This window comes from Ruditapes philippinarum, unplaced genomic scaffold (genome assembly GCF_026571515.1).
Source record: "Ruditapes philippinarum isolate M1 unplaced genomic scaffold, ASM2657151v2 ctg2666_1_1_1_1, whole genome shotgun sequence".
Taxonomy (NCBI): domain Eukaryota; kingdom Metazoa; phylum Mollusca; class Bivalvia; order Venerida; family Veneridae; genus Ruditapes; species Ruditapes philippinarum.
Window position 1 is genome coordinate 52,673 of NW_026851569.1, and position 22,133 is coordinate 74,805.

The following is a 22,133-nucleotide window of genomic DNA, read 5'->3' on the forward strand; positions in this document are numbered from 1 at the left end:
GTGACACTTCTGTGAAAATGTGAAAAAATTATTTAATTTATTTTTTCCCTGATAAAAGGAAGTAATTTGTATTTAAAAGATATTTTACTTAGAAACAATAATGCCCAAAACTTGTAAAAGCATAACCTCATTGTCCTCTGCTAAAGTTAAATAAATTATAACCCTTGGGCTACTCTTAGGGTTTCGTATTATATGTTAACTTGTATGGGAAAAACATATGAATCTACCGTAAGAGTTTATGCTAGGCATTACTATAGACGTTTACAAAACTAGCAGGAGTAATGACCTAAAAGCTCAAATTGTACAAATACATTAAATATCTAATAGCAATCTCTCATACATTGAATAAACTGTTCCAAGTTCACAGCTGAGCAAAACCATTTCATAAATTTACCAGGTAAAAGGTGGCATAGACTAAAGATAGGTTGAATATATTTTGGTTACTTACTCAATGTACATGTATATGGAGAGCTTCTAGAGATGTGTTTGTGGAAGATTTCATCTATCCATGTCATGAAGGTCTTAAAGTGCACTTCTTCATGTCAAATAATTAATAAAGGGTGAGAACAATGAATAATTTAACAAAGCCCATTTTCATAAATACCATCTCATTAGGTATTGAGAAATTGCTACCCTGTTGCTACCCCATTGTTTCCTTGAGTAAGAAAATTTTCAAGCATTGCTTCATACTCACTTCAATAAAGACTTAGGAAGCTTATAGCCCTGTGGTTTCAGGGACAGATTCGAGACTGTGTTTTTTTTACTACGCAAACTAAAATAAATTCTGTATAAAATGAAGTTTCCCCAAAATATATATTTGAAAAGTGTTGATACTCGCTTATTAATGGCGTTAAACCTGTGTAACAGTTCAGTACCATATATGAAAAAAAATCACATTTTCCGGCGTTACCGCAAATCACTATTCACGTACATCGGCGTTACCTCATAAAAACGACTTAAATCCCATTTCATCTTCTATATCACCTGAATTTTAGCAACTGTCACTTGCCTACTTGTAATCGAAATTATACCGTATAATATACATTGTTGTACTTATAAGAGTCGACAAAAAGCCAAAATCTCGCTCAAAACAATAGTCAAGTCATCATTTTCACGAATGATCGTGAAAAGAAAACAATTTCGTGGAAATAATCTTGATAAGGGATAAAAAGTAATGTCTTTGCAGCATTTTTTTTCAGTTCAGTTAAATAAAAAATATATTGGCCAGTTTACTTACCGCTTTGGAAATCCTGTCAGGTATCCGCCATTTATTGTACAATTCTGCGTTACTTATTGCAAGAATTGTGCGTTATTTTCACATTCCGGCGTTACTGGATACACATGGATATACACAGTGTCTAAGCTCTAGCTCTCTTGATTTTTAAAAAGATGACTTTTTTGTTTTTACTATATACATATAATGAAAATCAGTGACCCCCTGGAGCGGGGCCAATTTTGACCCAAGGGCTTTTAATTGTACAAACTTGGTAGACACTTACTAGAAGATGTTTCATGTTTAATATCTGAGCTCTAGCTATTTAGGTTTTTTAAAAGAAGATTTTTTAAGATTTACTGTATACAAATAAGGAAAATCAATGACCCCCTGGGACGGGGCCAATATTGACCCATGGGGTTTTATTTGAACGAACTTGGTAGACACACACTAAAAAGTGTTTCATGCTTAATATATAAGCTCTAGCTCTTTGTATTTTTAAAAAGAAGATTTTTTTTGCTTTTACTGTATACATATAAGGAAAATCAATGACCACCTGGGGCAAGGCCAATTTTGACCATAAGGTTTTAATTTAAATAAACTTGGTTAACACTGACTAGGCGATGTTTCATGCTCTAGCTCTTTCGGTTTAAAAAAAAAGATTTTTTATTTTTTTTTCTTTCGGTTACCATGGCAACCAGGGTTCTGCATGGAATTATATTTTTTGAACATTTTTTTAAAGTTGACTACCAAAGGAACATTCCCGTGAAGTTTGGATGAAATTGGCCAAGCGGTTTATGAGGAGATTTTGTTTATAGTAAAAGTTAACAGACGACGCCGGACGAAAAGCGATCACAAAAGCTTACCATGTTACTTTGTGACAGGTGAGCTAAAACACATAACAAGAGCACCGCTAGGCGGAGCATTATATGCCCGAAAGTGATTTTTTTAAGTAAAGATGAAGCATTTGTAAGACATGGGAGTAAAATAAAGTATTACCTCCTTCAAATAACTATCCTCCTTTGAAGTTTCAATATTGTGGTCCAAATGGAACTTTAAGTTATGCCCCAGAAACTGTTTTCAATTCTAAGGTCATAGTGACCTTGACCTTTGACCTTGTGACCCCAAAATCATTAGGGGTTTTCTACCCAATATGGACAATCATCCTATGAAGTTTAAACACAGTAGGCCAAATGATACTTAAGTTATGTTCCGAAAACTGTTTTCAGTTTTAAGGTAATAGTGACCTTGACCTTGTGACCCCAAAATCAATAGGGGTCTTCTACCCAATATGGACAATCATCCTATGAAGTTTAAACACTGTGGGCCAAATAGAACTTAAGTTATGCTCCGGAAACTGTTTTCAGTTCTAAGGTAATAGTGACCTTGACCTTGTGACCCCAAAATCAATAGGGGTCTTCTACCCAATATGGACAATCATCCTTTGAAGTTTAAACACTGTGGGCAAAATAGAACTTAAGTTATGCTCCGGAAACTGTTTTCAGTTCTAAGGTAATAGTGACCTTGACCTTGTGACCCCAAAATCAATAGGAGTCTTCTACCCAATATGGACAATCATCCTATGAAGTTTGAACACTGTGGCCCAAATGGAACTTAAGTTATGCTCCGGAAACTGTTTTCAATTCTAAGGTCATAGTGACCTTGACCTTTGACCTTGAGACCCCAAATTCAATAGCGGTCTTCTACCCAATATGAACAATCATCCTATGAAGTTTGAACACTGTGGGCCAAATGGAACTTAAGTTATGCTCCGGAAACTGTTTTCAGTTTAAAGGTCATAGTGACCTTGACCTTTGACCTTGTGACCCCAAAATCAATAGGGGTCTTCTATCCAATATGGACAATCATCCTATGAAGTTTCAATATTGTGGGCCAAATGGAACTTAAGTTATGCTCCGGAAACTGTTGTCAGTTTTAAGGTCATAGTGACCTTGACCTTTGACCTTATGACCCCAAAATCAATAGGGGTCTTCTACCCAATATGGACAATCATCCTATGAAGTTTGAATATTGTGGGCCAAATGGAACTTAAGTTATGCTCCGGAAACCAAATTGGTAACGGACGGACGGACAGACGGACGGACGCCAGGGGGTATAACATAATATGTCCGAAATTCTTTCGGGCATATAAAAACAATGGATATTAAAGGCCGTCCTTAAAGGGTATCCAGTTCTTAAAGCTTCATAATCAAATAAATGCTTTTCGGGATTATCTGAATTTGATTGAAATTTGCTACACTTATCTGATAATAAAATTGATAGATATACCCGTAATGTATCAACCACATTTGATTTAAAATCTTCGATTTTCCATGCAACATCTTCCTTCAAGCACTTCTGTGACAATTCTTTTAACTTGTCTCTTGTTTCCTTACATTTCCAAACATTTTTCTGCAATAGAGTAAAAGAAAATTAAACTGTCTTAATATAAATGTTTGTGAGCATGAACTTTCAAACAATTTTAAACCCTCATGGGTCTTTACTTTCCATACCACCTGCTCCAAATCCTCTGCCTTCCCTATCCCGACAGAATAAAATTGAATGTATAATTTAATGCAATCATTCTTATGACTTCAGATTTTACATCAATGGCACCAATGATGCAGTTAATTCTTTCACAACATTGCAGCACATGCTAGCTTTCATTCCTTTTTTAAAACATTTTCAAACCCTGTATATTTATGTAATTTTATTATAAAATCATAAACTCTGAGAAATGCAAATACAGTTAAAGCCAATTTCTAGAAAAATTCTTTTGAAACTTCTGGAAAAGTATTGTTTCAGCGTTCATGTCTATTAATGCAGAACAAAACAATGTTTACTTTTGAATTTATTGGTGAATATTTTTGCATATGACTACGAAGTAACATTTATGCTATTTTATATCAAGAATCGACATACATTTTATTTGCTCATGCATAGTTCTTGGCATATTATAAGTCATAAAATACAATTCTGATAAAGTTGCTGAATGAAAATAAATGTGCAAAAAAAGTAGTCTTATCTATGTTGTCGAAAAAAGAACGTAAAATGAAATATATCAAAATAATTTAAAGGGCATTGAAAATGTAATATCCGGTTGAATTACTTACATCCAGTCTTTTCTCAATCTGATCATTGTCCATTTTCTTTAAGAAATGATTTTTTTCACCTTCTGGTCCCAGGCTAGTCAACATTTCCCGAATAACTTGAAAGAAAAAACAACAAATACAGACGGGTGTAAAAAAATAAAAATAGTATGCAGGTTTCAAAATATATAACATTCAATGCAATTAATTAAAGTTGAGCTTCTCAGCCTATGTTGGGACAATGCATTTGTGTCCGTTTTTGATTTTTTTATAAAACTTTTTAATACATATTGTATCATATGTCAGCGACCTATTCATTGGAAATTTGTATTGGGGGGGGGGGGAAGAGAGATAACTAGAGATTTGGGGGAAAATATGCAGCACACCAGTGTAAAGAAACAAGTAATAGCAGCTTAAACATGAACATATTCAGATTTATAATAAAATTTTCACCAAAAGTATCCGAATTCTACTAAATTGATTAAGTGACAATCATGGATGTTAACTTGCTCATAGACTGTTTTCAACTTTCTGGGGTTAACATATTTTAGCCGCAGGGAAAACTATTGTATTGTTTGACTATGACAAAAAAGACAAAAAACATTGAAACACTCGGGTATCTGATTTCTAGCTAGGGACTTCTTTCCACTAGTTCAAAATTATCATCTTTCTATCACTTATTTTGATAAAAGAAGAAATATTTTTAACCTAGACTTTGGTTATAAAAATTAGAGATAAGACCTTAAAACTAGCGCATTGTACATTTAATTGTCTAATTATTCGGCTGCAAAGCAGCTGAGTCTTATATGATTTTGAAAAAGACGCATGATTTACAGCGGAATGACATAATTTTATTTTACAAATCGTCAATAAAAATACAAGTACATGACTTGTACATAAATTCATTCACGAACATCAGCTTTACACTTCATGGCAAATATTTTATTCCTGGCTTTAATGCTAAACATTTTTATTTACATTTCTTCAAATGGAAAGTCAATGTTTTCTTATCTCCGTATACAAATAATAGACTGTGCAACTGTCTGTAGTTTATCAAGATTTTAATATCGTTGAACCAGGCTAAAATTCAATCATGCGTAAACACGTTGTCTCAGTTGAAAGTGTAACTGTTTCGAATTTGGACAAAACGCATCGGTGTAAGAGCTGTTGCAAAAAAGCACTATCATAAAATATCTCAATTTTTTAATCCATTTGCTGACTTTCAAAAACTAGGAAACGAGTTTATTTTGAAGAAAATTATCTTTAAAGTTTTGTATTTTTCTTTTGAGATGATTTGCATAGTACTTTGCGGACAAAGTTCTGGTTTAAAAACTTAAATAGCCATCTTTTATATCGTAAAGAGAGGTCATATGTGTGCTGTTTTAATTAACGTTCAAGGCATACCCGTCCTGTCACAGTATAAAACGAGTACTTCTAGTACGGACGCAATGAAATTTTCGTGGCAAAACGCTTCCCCTTTACTTTCAAAAACTGCGCGTATCTAAACAGACATTCGTCTAGGTAGGATTCTTAAGGTATATAGTGCACAGCTGACCATTCCTTCCTGGCAGCCATTTTACACATACGTAAACCAGTGTAATGCATTAATATTCAAAGAGAACACAAAATTCGCAACAGCTGTATATGGACTGTCCACATTTGAAATGTGATTTATATTACTTAATTAAGATAGAACATTTTACTCAAAGCAATCAGTAAACTATGGTATAGGATATATAACGATCATGTGTCGATGATGTCATAAGCAGATTGACATCATAGCAATATTCTCACTACAACAATGTTTGTCCAATTTCATTGAAAGTTAAGAACACATTTTAAATTTCGATGCCTATAAATGTTTTACCATGCAAAGATAACTCATTTTATTTTCAATTATTGAAAGAAAGATGAGTTACATGCGTATCAGATGCATTATGTAAACAAAATATAATTGTAAAACTATGCCAATTATGCCGAAATATAACAAATTATGACCAATTGATTAAAAGTAAGTTGCATAAGTTGTGAAACTTACTGACTCCAAAGTTATAATAATCAAAATAGTCTTCATCACATCCAGTCCCTACTTTAGGATGATCATAATGTTTTCTTCCTCCCAAGGTCGACATATCGTCATCCTTTTCTCTGGCCAATCCGAAGTCAGCAAGGCGGGCATTTAGATATTTATCTAGCACAACATTTTTAGACGCAATGTCTTTATGAAGAATTGGACCTCTGCATAATATATAAAAAATACTCGTTAATAAAAATTCTAGAATATAGCTACATATTTGCCTACAGAAAATTTGAATTAATACAACAAGTGGAAAAGTAGACAGAATGGATACACTAATGGGGCATTGAGCCCAAATTAAACCTTAATGAAATACAAAAATGCATTTTAAAAGCCAGTTGACATATACTGATTTGATTCTAAAATATTCAAGAAGTATTTGTGGAAACAAATGAGATGACCCATATTCAAACCTGACCTAGAAATCATCAAAACAACTATCTAGACAAATTTCCAGAATATTTGGATCAAAACTGCAGCCTTTAGACTGTTAACAACCTTTATCTGTTTTTAGCCCCTGTGACCTAGTTTTTTTAATTCGAGATGACCCATCTTATAACTTGACCTAGAAATCATCAAAACAACCTTCCTTACAAACTTCAAGAATATTTGAATGTCAACTGCAACCACTAAAGTGTGAGCAAGATTTTTCCTTTTTTAGCTCCAGTGATCTGGTTTTTGACCAGAGATGACCCATATTCAAACTTGACCTAGAAATCATCCAAACAACCTTCCTGACAAATTTACAGAATATTATATCTAAGCTCTGCGGAGATATTTTAAGTTTTTACTATATACATATAAGGAAAACTAATGACCCCACTGGGCGGGGCCAATTTGATCCTAGGGCTTTTATTTGAAGAACATTGGTAGGCACCCTACAGAAAATGTTTCATGCCAAATATCTAAGCTCTAGCTCTTTACGTTTTTTAAAAGAACATATTTTAAGTTTTTACTATATACATATAAGGAAAATTTATGACCACCCCCGGGCGGGGCCAATTTTGACCCCAGGGCTTTTATTTGAACAAACTTGGTAGACATTCACTAGAAGATGTTTAATGTCAAATATCTAAGCTCTAGCTCTTTGCGTGTATTTTAAGTTTTTACTATGTACATATAAGGAAAATTAATGACCCCCCGGGGCGGGGCCAATTTTGATCCCAGGACTTCCATTTGTTCAAACATGGTAGACACTCACCAGAAAATGTTTCATGCCAAATATCTAAGCTCTAGCTCTTTGGGGTATTTAAAAAACAATTTTTTACGGTTTTTTCTTTTGGTTGCCATGGCAACCAGAGTTCTGCATTGAATATAATTCTTTGAACAATTTTCAAAGGTGACCAACAAAGGAACAATTCTGTGAAGTTTGGATGAAAATGGCTTAGCGGTTTATTAATAGTAAAATTTTACGGACGGACGGACGCCGGACGAAAAGAGGTCATATAAACTCACTAGGTCACTTTCGACAGGTGAGCTAAAATACAACAAAACAAGAGCCACCGCCGGGCGGGGGCAACGCTCGACTTTTTACTTTTTCTAAACGCAAACATAGAAAGGTTTGAACATATATTGATGTTTCCTTTTTATAAATTTAGTTGGTGACAGACTAGTTGTCACATTAGTTTTGTTTATATATTTTGTATATATATGAATAGAAACATTAAGCATATTTCTAAAAATAGCAACAGTACGCAATGTCTAAAAATAGCAACAATGACGCAATTTCTAAAAATAGCAACAATGACGCAATTTCTGAAAATAGAAAAAATGACGCAATTTCTAAAAATAGAAAAAATGACACAATTTCTAAAAATAGAAAAAAATGACGCAATTTCTAAAAATAGAAACAATGACGCAATTTCTAAAAATAGAAGAAAAAAATGACGCAATTTCTAAAAATAGAAACAATGACGCAATTTCTAAAAATAGAAAAAAATGACACAATTACTAAAAATAGCAACAATGACGCAATTTCTAAAAATATAAAAAATGACGCAATTTCTAAAAATAGAAAAAAATGACGCAATTTCTAAAAATAGCAACAATGACACAATTTCTAAAAATAGAAAAAATGACGCAATTTCTAAAAATAGAAACAATGACGCAATTTCTAAAAATAGAACAAAAATGAAGCAATTTCTAAAAATAGAACAAAATGACGCAATTTCTAAAAATAGCAACAATGATGCAATTTCTAAAAATAGAAAGAAATGACGCAAATTCTAAAAATAGAAACAATGATGCAATTTCTAAAAATAGAAAGAAATGACGCAATTTCTAAAAATAGAAACAATGACGCAATTTCTAAAAATAGAAAAAAAATGACGCAATTGCTAAAAATAGAAAAACATGACGCAATTTCTAAAAATAGCAACAATGACGCAATTTCTAAAAATAGAAAGAAATGACGCAAATTCTAAAAATAGAAAAAATGACGCAATTTCTAAAAATAGAAAAAAAATGACGCAATCTCTAAAAATAGAAAAACATGACGCAATTTCTAAAAATAAAAAAATGACGCAATTTCTAAAAATAGAAACAATGACGCAATTTCTAAAAATAGAAAAAATGACGCAATTTTTAAAAATAGAAAAAAATGACGCAATTTCTAAAAATAGAAAAAACTGACGCCATTTCTAAAAATAGAAAAACATGATGCAATTTCTAAAAATAGAAAAAAAATGACGCAATTTCTAAAAATAGAAAAACATGACGCAATTTCTAAAAATAGAAAAAATGACGCAATTTCTAAAAATAGAAGAAAAAAATGACGCAATTTCTAAAAATAGAAACAATGAAGCAATTTCCAAAAATAGAAAAAAATGACGCAATTTCTAAAAATAGCAACAATGACCCAATTTCTAAAAATAGAAAAAATGACGCAAATTCTAAAAATAGAAAAAAAATGACGCAATTTCTAAAAATAGCAACAATGACACAATTTCTAAAAATAGAAAAAATGACGCAATTTCTAAAAATAGAAAAAAATGACGCAATTTCTAAAAATAGAACAAAAATGAAGCAATTTCTAAAAATAGAAAAAATGACGCAATTTCTAAAAATAGCAACAATGACGCAATTTCTAAAAATAGAAAGAAATGACGCAAATTCTAAAAATAGAAACAATGACGCAATTTCTAAAAATAGAAAGAAATGACGCAATTTCTAAAAATAGAAACAATGACGCAATTTCTAAAAATAGAAAAAAAATGACGCAATTTCTAAAAATAGAAAAACATGACGCAATTTCTAAAAATAGCAACAATGACGCAATTTCTAAAAATAGAAAAAAATGACGCAATTTCTAAAAATAGAAAAAATGACGCAATTTCTAAAAATAGAAAAAAATGACGCAATTTCTAAAAATAGAAAAACATGACGCAATTTCTAAAAATAAAAAAATGACGCAATTTCTAAAAATAGAAACAATGACGCAATTTCTAAAAATAGAAAAAATGACGCAATTTCTAAAAATAGAAAAAATGACGCAATTTCTAAAAATAGAAAAAACTGACGCAATTTCTAAAAATAGAAAAACATGATGCAATTTCTAAAAATAGGAAAAAAATGACGCAATTTCTAAAAATAGAAAAACATGACGCAATTTCTAAAAATAGAAAAAATGACGCAATTTCTAAAAATAGAAACAATGACGCAATTTCTAAAAATAGAACAAAAATGACGCAATTTCTAAAAATAGAAAAAAATGACGCAATTTCTAAAAATAGCAACAATGACGCAATTTCTAAAAATAGAAAAAAATGACGCAATTATATACATGTATATATATGTATATATATCTGATATATATATATATATTTGATATATATATATCTATATATGTATATATATATATATATACATGCATATATATATATTTATATATATATATACCTGCATATATGTATATATATACACACACACATTTTTATATATATATATATATATAATACATATACTATACATACACACACACCAATAAATGCACAATCTGAGAAAATTCAGTAATATAACCTTCAAGGTCAAGGTCATTAAAGAGCCCAAGCAAATTTGGGTTTGATAAACAACAAGGTCTGGTCCTTAAGAATGTTCTGTTATAATATGAAGTTTATCCCTTCAAAAATAGCAAAGTTACAGTCAGTTACTGCCAAAACAATGAAAATTTCAATAATTTGACCTTCAAAGGCAATGTCATTAATGAGTGAAGGTCAAGGTCTTTCTGTATATTTTTAACAGTTATCTTTGAAGATTATTTTGTTCAAGTTTGAAGACAATCCATTCAAAAATAACAAAGTTACAGCCAATAATAGCCAAAAAAATGAAAATTTCAATAATTTGACCTTCAAAGTCAAGGTCATTGATGAGTGAATGTCAAGGTCTGACTGGTTATTTTTAAGGGATATCCTTGAAAATTATTATGTTCAAGTTTGAAGACAATCCATTCAAAAATAACAAAGTAACAGCCAATAACAGCATGAACAAGCAAAAATTGGACTTTTAACCTTGAAGGTCAAGGTCATTTATGGATGAAGGTCAAGGTTAGTGTGGTCTACTGAAAGGTCTTGTCCCAAGGGTTGTTGTGGCCAAGTATGAAGACAATACAGCAAGAAATAAAAAAGTTATGATCCAGGTACAAGTTTTCGGACGGCAACGGCAACGGCAACGGAGACGGCAACGGCAACGGCAACGCCGACCTGACTATAACAATACCTCTACTTTTTTTTCAAAAAAAAAAAAGTCGAGCTAAAAACAACATTTTTAGTTATTTTAACCATAATTTGCCGATAGATTTAGGGGCCTAGTATATTTATAATCTTAATTTAGTATTTAAACGGAAGTCAAAATAAATACTATCACATTTTGCTACTTTTATGACAATTCATTTCATATTCATTACAACTTTCTTCAGGTAATAATTGACTAATTCCTTTCCATTTAGTCTATTCCTTCGTAGCCATTTTACGCTTTTTTACCTCACTAACAACACATCACTTCTTCAAGAAGTGTAATAATGTGTATAAAAACTGTGATTTTGCATTAATAGGTCAGGAAAAAGACTGTCATATTTGTCAAAAGGTAATTATTTTTATGGAATACGTAAGCATTTACCTGACGTTTGGAACTTCAGTATGAATATATTCTATCGCTAGTGCAATATGCAGTAAAATCTTCACTCTTGTAGCCTGATTGTTTATGCTGATCTCTTCTGTATTGTTTTTGTTATCTTTCTCTTTTTCACCTCTTTTAATAGCATCATAGAGATCACCGTTTTCACAATAAGGCGTTATAAACCAACATTCTCTGAGGAATGAAAAATAACAAGCAAAGCTTTAAATATGTCATTTTTAGAATATATACTCGGAGGGCCTGTGCAAATTTGTTTGAGAGATCGGTAGTTTGAGCCAACCGAGTTTGAACTATTATTACGTTGAACAAAGGCCTAAAGATTTTCCAGTATACATAGGTCGAATGATAAATACGTCAATAAATTGTTTGTTAGTGCATCTGTTCGTCTAATACGTCATATCAAGAATTATTATCCCAATATTTTCAATTCAGTATTAATAGAACACTGTGTTAATCTATATTCATGCATATTGTAATTGGTTGAGTTCGATTTGGCAATATCAAAATATATTAATATGTTTATTATGGGATGAATTTATTTTAAACAATGAGTAAATAAAATTTAAAAAAACACATCATTTTACAGCAGCATCTTTTTGTAGTCATTTACTAAAATAAACACACACACAAGTATCATTCTATCTATAGATAACACTGTTACAAGTCACGTTACATGAACCACGGTTGTAATTAAAGCCGTCTGGGTAAAAGTCATTCTTTATTGATTTTTGCACATTTCACTTATTTCATGAGTTATTTCTTTCTACTGTTACCATAAATGACAAATAAACAATAACAACAGCTCTTATTTTGTATCAATTTGTCTTGTCACGATCACGAGGTGTAAAAACACATGCCGCCGATTGTCATTTATTGAACATGTCAACCTGCAACTTGTGTTGTATTCTAAGTGTATTTTCACTATATTTCTGCCGGAGGGACCAGAGATCAGGTTCGAGAGTTCAAGTGATCTTTGTTCGAGTGATCAAAGGTAGAACAATATTTATTATACAGGAATTTTGCCGGGACTGAGCGATGAGTTTGACCGAAGGGAGGTATTCGAGCGATCCTCGTTCGAGCGAACGAAGTAAGCTGTAATTTAAGTAGCATTAAAGTTTACATTAAAGTGTAATACTTTGGAAATGTTTTTTGTTGTTGATTGCTTTATACTTAATTTTAAGAACTATTGGCAATTTCACTTTCAATAATAAAGAATGAACTGATGAAAACTTAACAAAAATACAGTAATACTGCAGCTTACTCATTTGACTTTTCAACAACAGCTAACAGCGGCAGTAAAAAAGGGTTCATGAGTCTGGACACAATTTTCTCCTGAAACGAACAGCATTTAATTGGTATTAATATTGTAATGAAAATCAGTAATATTGTATATCAATCATAACAATAGTTAAGTTAAAGAAAAAGAGAAAATACGGAAAAAAATTACAAAAAAACGTATAGGCTTACAGATTTGAACATGGGAAAGCATGGGAAGTTGTTATCGATTTAATAAAATTAAGGCTAGAAGGTGTTGTTACACTAATTAAAACAAAAGCCTGTTGAGTCAGGTGATGATCCCCGAATAGGTTTTGGACACATAACAGTATACAGAGTCATTTAAAGTGTAAAAAAAGGTAAGAGCAAGAACTCCAAAAAAGGGCAAGACAGAGTTATTGTTCTTTTGCACTGCACATCTACCCAATTAGATCGATCTCACTACGAAGTGTCTTGTTCATATATAGTATGCTTTCATAACTATGTCCTGGACAAAGTTGAAAGTGTAAAAATAAACAAAGGTAAATAACTCCAAAATTAAGCAAGGCAGAGTTACTGTTCTTTTGCACTGCACTTCTTTTTAATGAAATCTATCTACCTACAGAGTGTCTTGTTGATACATCTTATAGTTTCAGAGCTAGGTCCCGGACAAAGTTCAAAGTGAAAAAACGAACAAAGGGCAATAATTCCAAAATTAAGCAAAGCAGAGCTTTGGTTCTAATTCGCTGCATTTTTAACAAATGAGATCTATCTACGAATAAAGCTTCATGCTGACATCTCTTATAAATTCAGAGTTATGTTTGTTTTGGGTTTTATTTCACATCGACACAGTATTGGTCATATCGCGACTTTCCAGCTTTACTGGTGGAGGAAGACCTCAAGTGCCCTTCGTCTGCATTATTTTAGGCACGAACGGGCACCTGCGTAGAACCACCGACGTTCCTTAAGCTAGCAGGATAGCTTCCTCACATGAAAGAATCCAAAGTCCCTGTCGGGATTCGAACCCACAGCGGTGAGGGGCAAGTGGTTTGAGGTCAACGACCTTAACCACTCAGCCACGGACGCCCCTAGAGTCATGGTTCTTTTGTATTGCCTTTCTACCCAATGAGTTCTATCTTCCTAAAAAGTTCACGTTGAAATCTCTTTAAGTTTTAGAATTATATACGGACAAAGTTTAAAGTATAAAAATGAACAAACAGCAAAAACTCCAAAATAAGGCAAGACAGAGTTATGGTTCTTGTGCACTGAACATCTACCCATTTAAATCTATCTACCTATAAAGTTTCATGTTCATACCACTTGTACTTTCAGAGTTATGTCCCGGACAAGAAAAGCGAACAGACGGACGGACAAACAAAGAGGCGACTATAAAAAGTACAATTAAACCTTCTTTGCTTGTTATTTGATGACAGACCATGTTTTTCAAATTAGTTTTGATACTGCAATCAATGTATTTTCACAGAAATAGTGAGTTACCCTTCTGATTTGGTTTGCATGTTCCTCTGTTTTTATCTTCTTCACAGCAACAGTAATACCAAATATTTCTTTATTGTCTGTACAAAGAACGTAAGAAATTGTTAAATCCTCATAGAGATTTCATTTAATATATGACTTCATTAGTCAAAAAAAATAAATGAAATACATGACACTGATTTTTACATGCATTTGAATTGTATTTCTTAATGCTTCTATTTGAAATATTTTGAATAAATTAGTGTAATTTTTGACATTGCAGTTTGTTAATATGTTCATCGCCAGTGGTGAGTGTTACAACTCAAATTTCAAGCAAAAATAGGTTACCAATAGTCAAAAATGTATGTTGTGCTTTTAACAACCACTACAAGAGAATGTTGCAACATGTTAAGAATCAAATTCTGTTATAAAACAAGAGGGGCAATATGGCCCTAGATTCAAAATCCTAAGTCACCCCGAGTTAGCTCAGGTGAGCTAAAAAGTTTTAAGTTTCACTTTAAAGAGAATATTTGTTCTGTTTGAGGTTATATGCTGTATTTCACACCAAGAAGTGAAGAAATCCCAATAGTTTTATGAAAGGCACAAACGGCAAGTGAAAACATGAATATTTTCTCACTTCAATGTGTAATATTTAGCATAATCTTGACAAAACAAACACATTTTCTTTTATGCATGATAAATAAAAAGCAGAAAGGTTTGACTGTTTTCTTTAAAGAAAAGCCAACAAACGCACCTAAAGATTATGTACGATATTCAATGGCTGCACGGATGAACATAAAATGTCATCTTTGTGGTGTTACTACAACTATTTTAATGATGTAATGATATAATGATATTTGAAACGACAAAGATGTCGTAAGAAACAAATTTAGTGCAACTTATAATTTTGCTTTCCATTTACAAATTTACGGAATCATACATATTCAAACATACGCAAACATAAAGGTCAGCAAACCTACATCGTGAGTGATATATTTTGAGTGATTTGGATTTTAAGGATTAAACTCAGTGTTTTAACTCGTCAGCATAGAATATACTATGTTACATCCATGGCTGTTTTGGCATATGCTGCTAGTTATAAAGAATCTAAAAAGTTAGTTTACCTAGTATAAAAAAGTAATATTTAACAAGAGCTAAGGGTTGTTGTAATAAAGTATGCAGACAATACATCAAGAACTTAAAAAAGTTATTAACAAGATACAAGTTTGTGGGTGGCAGCGCCAATTTAACTGTAACAATACTCTATTTATTTTGTTAAAAAGTCAAGCTAAAATGAATAAACTATAAATTCTTAATGATTGTTGGTGTTTATATAACAAACTTAAAAGAACAGTGAAAAACAGACGAAAAGCGACAAAATGAAACTGCTGCACGCTCGGTTTGATTAAGCCTGTTCATGGACAGTATTGAACAATTCAAGTTACTTTCCACTCCCTAGCACCGGCTTAGTAAGAAGAACAATAGCACAATTTTGAAATTTTGAAATTAAGAAACATCCGCAGATGCGTTCAAAATTATATGAGGAAGATATAAACGCTGAAATGGCAAACAGGAAATATACTTACTGCTACGGTAAACTGTACCAATTCGACCTTTTCCTATCTCTTTATCTAATGATTTCTCTAACGTTCTTATCTGGTTTCTATCAAGAAGTATCAATCGACCATCAAAAATACAGGAATCCTGTATGTTCCTTTTTGTATCTAAGCAGCAATATGACAAACGTTCATTTAAACATTTCGTTTTAAAGTGTTATGTACTAAGCATGTTTTATTATTATTATTGCACTTAATAGTATTTGATGATTGCATACATAAATCATCTACATTTTAAAAATGAGCTGCAAACATCTGTATTCACTCCATGATAAAATAACATATTTCATAATAATCGGACCTGAAAATTAAAGGTTATTTATGAATCAAGATTGATGTCTATCTCCAGGGACTGTTAAGTTCATTTATAAGCGCAATTAATTCATAAATAACAAAGCTATAGCCACTTTGTATAAGAAAAGGAGAGAAAGAAAAGGAAAGAAATAAAAGTAACTAGAACTGTCGGAGAACAGTAAGGCTCGACTATTCAAAAAAGTTGTCACAAGGGTGTTTTATTGAGTATAATAATGATTACATATGAATACATAAAAATGACCGAAAAGGTGCAAAGGCTTGTTATTTATATTTTTTATCGAGTAAATCACTGCTTTATTATTATTATGAATGCATAAAATTGTCCTAAAAAAAGCACAAACCCTTCAGTAGTTATCGAGATAACAGCTTACAAGCAAAACTTTACCACGAATTTCTAAGTTGAAAAAGGGGAGAACAATTAGCCTAAATGCAAGGTAGAATTATAGATCTTGGTCAGTGACCTACAATTATGACCCTAAATGCATATGTGAAGTTTTAAGTAAATATCTTTAATAGTTATTGAGATATGTAAAACTTGCATGTAAACATTAACCAAGATACTAAGTAGAAAAGGGGAGATAAATCAGCCTAAATACAAGATAGAGTTATGGAACTTGGTCAGTGACATACAATTATGACCCTTCATGCATATGTGAAGTTTAAAATCAAAATATCTGATAGTTATTGAGATGAAGTTTCAAGTTTGTATCTTTAATAGTTTCAGAGATATGCAGAACTTGTATGTTAAACTTAATCAAGAAAAGAAGTTGTTTTTAGTACAAAAGGGAGCAACATTCAGCCAAAATACATGGCAGAGTAATTAATATTGAGATGTGACCTTCAATTTTACCCTAAGTACATGTGTAAAGTTTCAAGTAAATATCTTTGAAGACCTTTAACCTTAAACAAAAATTTTTCAGTTTCAAAGGGGAAAATAATTCTGCAAATATTGCAGGCAGAGTTATGCAACTTTGCATACTGATGTACATTGTTACTATAAAAAAGTATTGTAAGTTCCAATTGAATATCTCAAGCAATAATTGAGATATCTGACTTTACAACAAACTTTAACCAAAATTTCTTGTTAAAAAGGGGCATAATTCTGTAAATATTGTAGGCAGAGTTATCCAACTTGTCAATCTGATGTACATTGTCACTATAAATAAGTTTTGTAAGTTTCAACTGAATATATCAATCAATAATTGAGATGTTTGACTTTACAAACAACTTTAACCAACGCAGACGCCTACGCGGACACGGACGCCGACCCCGGGCAACTACAATAGCTCTCCATATTCTTCGAATAGTTGAGCTAAAAATATCTTCTGGAGCCGATTCGAATAAGAAGGAACTAAATTATGTCAAACAAATTATTAGTGTTATCAAAATAACACGCACATTTTCATTGTGATATGATGGAGGGCCTTCAGTATTGTGCATGGCAACATCGGAATCTGCTTCCAAATATATATTTTTAAATCACGTGCATTCTGAGATATAAAATTTAGGAATATGAAATAATCATACCTTGTGGTGACTGAACCTTGAATGGTTCAGAATAGTTACTGAACTCTCCAGTTCCGGCATTATTGCAGGCTGCTACACGGAACTCATACTCTTTACCCTCTTGCAAACTCGTTGCTGTGAACTCAGTGACTTGGTTGACAGAATAACTTCTTCTGTGTAACAAAATGAACACGATATACATGTATAGTACTGAATTAAATTTAAGGAAATTTGGATATTTAAGACATCCCACCATACACAATTGAATTCTTGTGTAATACATTGTTGTAAAACTTGAGAAAGAACTGTAAGACATCGGGCTCCCCTGCTCTCATTTGTGATTGTTAAACATGAGTTTGAATATTTTATGAATATTTTATGAATTAACAAAAAGAATCATTTCATTCAAATCAAGAGGACGTTGATGGGCCCTTATATCGCTAACCTGAATATAGATGCTCTTACTGACAGGGAACCATTAATATTATTAACTATGAATAAATAAAGTTGCTAAAGAAAATCAATTCGAAGAATAGATAACAATGGTTGCTGTACAAATTGCTATGAACATCAATGGTAGATTATCTGATTGCTTTAGAAAGTGTATGACTGCTGTGGAAATTATTGGATTGGCTGATACCGTACAAAGTCAATATTGCTAAGGAAGTCACCTCAGCTGTCAATACCTGCTATGAAATGTAAATGTTGATATGTAATTTCAATTGTTGCTGTAGAAGTCACTGGTTGCTTTGGAAAATCAGTGATTGCTTTGGAAATTCGATGGTTGCTATAGAAAGTTATTAAGTTATTGGTTGATATTGGTAGACAATGGTTGCTTAGGAAAGTCAATTGATGCCATAGATATCACTTGTTGATAAAGACAGTCAATGAATGCTATGCAAGTAAATGGTTACTATGAAACATGACTGGTTGCTATGGAAGTCATTTGTTGCTTTGAAAGTCACAAATTGTTAAAGAAAATCAATGTTCTGTATGGAAGTCTGTTGCTAAGTAAAGTTTATGATTGCTATGCAAAGTCACATGCTGCTTTGGATGTCACTGGTTGCCTTGGAAATTGGTTGGTTGCTATAGAAAGTTAATGGTTGCTATTGATAGTCAGTGACAATTGGTGCTTTAAAGGTCACTTGTTGCCACGGACAGTTGATGAATGCTTTGGAAGTCAATGGTTATTATAAAACATAAATGGTTGCTATGCAAGCCAATGGTTGCAAAGGACAGCCAATAGTTGCTATGGAAGTCACTAATTGCTAAAGAAAGTCAATGGTCTCTATGGATATTTGTGGTTGCTAAGTAATGTTAATTATTGTGATTGAAGTCACTGGTTGCTATGAAAAGTCAATATTTGCTTTTGAAGTCCCTAGTTGCTATTGAAAGTTGCTTGTTGAAAAGGAAAGTGAAATTTCCTTTTGGGTGTTATTGGTTACTACTGAAAATGAAAGGTTGCTTTGCAAGTAACTGGTAGCTGAGAATGTCAATGGCGGCTATGGACATCATTGGCTGCTAAGGAGAGTCAATGATAGCTAGGGAAAGTCAATTATTGCTGAGGTCACTGGTTCCTAAGAATAACAAGAGCCACCGCTGCCTGACGCTTAAGCTTGGTCATTAATAATAGTGGAGGTCAATTCAGTCTGGTAAATTTAAAAGACTGATTGAAAGGATTGTTGTGTCAACGTATGAAGGCAATCCATTAAGAAAAAAAAATATATGATTCCCCATACATGTATTTGGTTTTAAGAGAATAAATTCAGTTGTTTTGAATATTGATGTTGCACGCAGCACTTTGACCATAAATCTTAAAAGTTAACGAAGGGCAATAAATCAGTCAAAATCAATGTCAGATTTATGGGCCTTGAAAAGTGACACCTGGTTATGATTGCAGGGTCATTAATTGAGTTTCATGTGAAAACCTTCAGTTGTTTTTAATCATACTACAAGGAAAAAAGTTATGCAAAGAATTTTCTATTTTCTCAAAGGGCCACAATTTAGTTAAAATCCATGTCAAAGATACGGTCTTGGAGAGTAACCTCAAACTATGATCTTGATAAAGTTTAATGTAAATACCTATGTCCCCTGAAAATTGAATGTAAAATTAAATCCTTTAGTAGTTTTCATGAATGATGGTGCCACAAGAATTTTAAATTTCAAAAAGGACTTAATTCCGTCAAATCCATCTAGTTTTATTGAGCTTGGATATGGCCCATAAAATTCTGATTCTGAAGTGATCAATTAAGTTTCATATGAATAGCTTCAGTGTAATTAAAGATTGATTTTGAATGCAAAACTTAAACCTTCAACAAGAGCACCACAAAGGCCGGGCAATATACGCCTTAATGTTATTTTGTAATAGAAAATAATCTTTCAAATAGGGTAGAGACCCAATAAAGACCTTCAAAGGTTGGGGCATTTTATACCCTTGGTGCATGATTCAAAAAACTTTTATAGAGGTACACTAGACAATGAACATACCAAATATAGAGGCATAGTATTTATCTACAAAATTGCCTATACCTTAGTCTACACGAGCAATGAATTCCTGGTGTAGGGCCAATTTTAAGCTGAGGGTCATGATTAATATTACTTTTGTAGAAATTAATTCAACATGCCAATTATCTAACCTCTGGGTTGTTTGGTTTCACTTCAATGTGTTAAAATATAAACATGTGACCCTGGGGCGTGCAAATTTGACCCAAGGGGTATGATTTATATCAATTTTGCAGATATTCACAAGGTAATGTTCCATGCTTTATATAATCTCTTGGCATTTCAGTTTCACAAATAAGACTGAAATGTGTTTTCTTAATCAAGACATGCCAAATATAAATATCTTAACTCTATGAATCGTATTTTCGCCAAAATAAGCTGTAAATGTGTTTTCCTACTCAAAATATATTACATAAGTTAATTGAATCATTTTCTTTTAAAAATCGATCTTAACATGTCTTTTTTAAGTTTCAGGGATTTTTATTTCAAACAAGTTGAAGTAATCAAGAAAACTCCCGATCAGTAAAATTGTATTGCATTACATCTGTGTAATATCACTACATTCATTCAAAAATATAAATGATAGAGAAACTATAGCTTTTTATGTAAAACTATTCACTTCAAAGCTGTGTATAAAATCTTGACTTAAACAAATTAATATAGTCTAAAGTCAAAACAACGAAGCAAATTACCATTTATTTAAGATAAAAATATGATAGTCAAAGTAAATGTTAATGTCTTGTATTTTGTGTTACAAATAATCTACTAAAACCTACAGTCAAACTAACCATTTATTTTAAACTAGAACTCACTAAATGTGATTTATACCCCCGCAAGACAGTCAGTGTTTCGGAAATGAGGAAGTTACTATAGTAACAGAATACCTTGCAAAACAATTAGAATAGAGGTATGGTTGTTGGCATTTAAAGATAGTGTTGCATTTCCTTTCAATGTGGTTGACCATTGATGAAGTTTTATTGAATTACTCTGTAATAAGTCCAGATAGAGTTACGCTTCTTGAGCACTGCTCTTCCTCTCATTGTGCTTGACCATTGTATGAAGTTGCATTGAATTCTAAACATTAGTAACCGGACAAGGAAAAGGAACAAAGGGCAATAAATAAAGGGCAATGATTATTATACACTGCACTTCCTCTCATTGCGCTTGACCATTGTATGAAGTTGTATTGATTCCAACTACTAGTTTTCAAGTTATGCACTAAACAAAAAAGTAACAAAGGGCAATAACTGTAATTTGTCCAAATAGAGTTATGTTTATTATGCACGGCACTTCATCTCACTGCCCTTGACCATTGTATGAAAATATGCTCTGGACAAGAAAAAAAGCAATGGAAAAGTAACAAAGGGCAATAACTCTATAGCTACGCTGGACAGAGTTATGGTTCTTGTGCACTGCACTTCCTCTTATTGTGCTTGACCATTGTATGAAGTTGTTTCGAAATTTAAAAAGAACTTTTCAAGTTATGCAACGGACAAGGAAAAGTATCAAAGGACAATAACTCTGTAATTTGTCAAAATGGTGTTATGGTTCAAGTTATGCTCCGGACAAGGAAAAATAACTCAGGGCAACAACTCTGTAATTAGTGAAGCTGTAGTTATGGTTCTTGTGCACTGCACTTCCTTTTAATGTGCTTGACGATTGTATGAAGTTGACTTGAATTCCAACTAGTAGTTTTCAAGTTATGCTCCAGACATTGAAAAGAAACAAAGGGCAATTACTCTGTAATTAGTCAAGATGGAGTTATGATTTTTGTGCATTGCACCTCCTCTCAATGTGCTTGATCATTTTATGAAGTTGTATTGAATTCCAACCATAAGTCTTCAAGTTATGCTCCATACAAAAACCAATGGAAAAGTAACAAAAGGCAATATTTCTGTAATTACTTTAGATAGAGTTATGGTTCTTGTGTACTGCACTCAACCTTATTGTGCTTGACC

General features: G+C 32.2%; 1 protein-coding gene across 2 annotated transcripts in view; it reads right to left on the bottom strand.

Annotated features, from left to right (window-relative positions):
• Nucleotides 1-22,133, bottom strand: part of LOC132747735 (uncharacterized) — a 62,479-nt gene that overhangs the window by 19,579 nt on the left and 20,767 nt on the right. For both annotated transcript variants that reach the window (XM_060737263.1, XM_060737341.1), the window contains 8 exons: nt 17,695-17,846; nt 15,823-15,960; nt 14,261-14,337; nt 12,771-12,841; nt 11,492-11,683; nt 6,341-6,540; nt 4,327-4,421; nt 3,503-3,625 (listed from right to left, as the gene is read on the bottom strand). In XM_060737263.1, the coding sequence (XP_060593246.1) occupies nt 3,503-3,625; nt 4,327-4,421; nt 6,341-6,540; nt 11,492-11,683; nt 12,771-12,841; nt 14,261-14,337; nt 15,823-15,960; nt 17,695-17,846 (1,048 nt within the window). The remainder of the gene's footprint in view (nt 1-3,502; nt 3,626-4,326; nt 4,422-6,340; nt 6,541-11,491; nt 11,684-12,770; nt 12,842-14,260; nt 14,338-15,822; nt 15,961-17,694; nt 17,847-22,133) is intronic.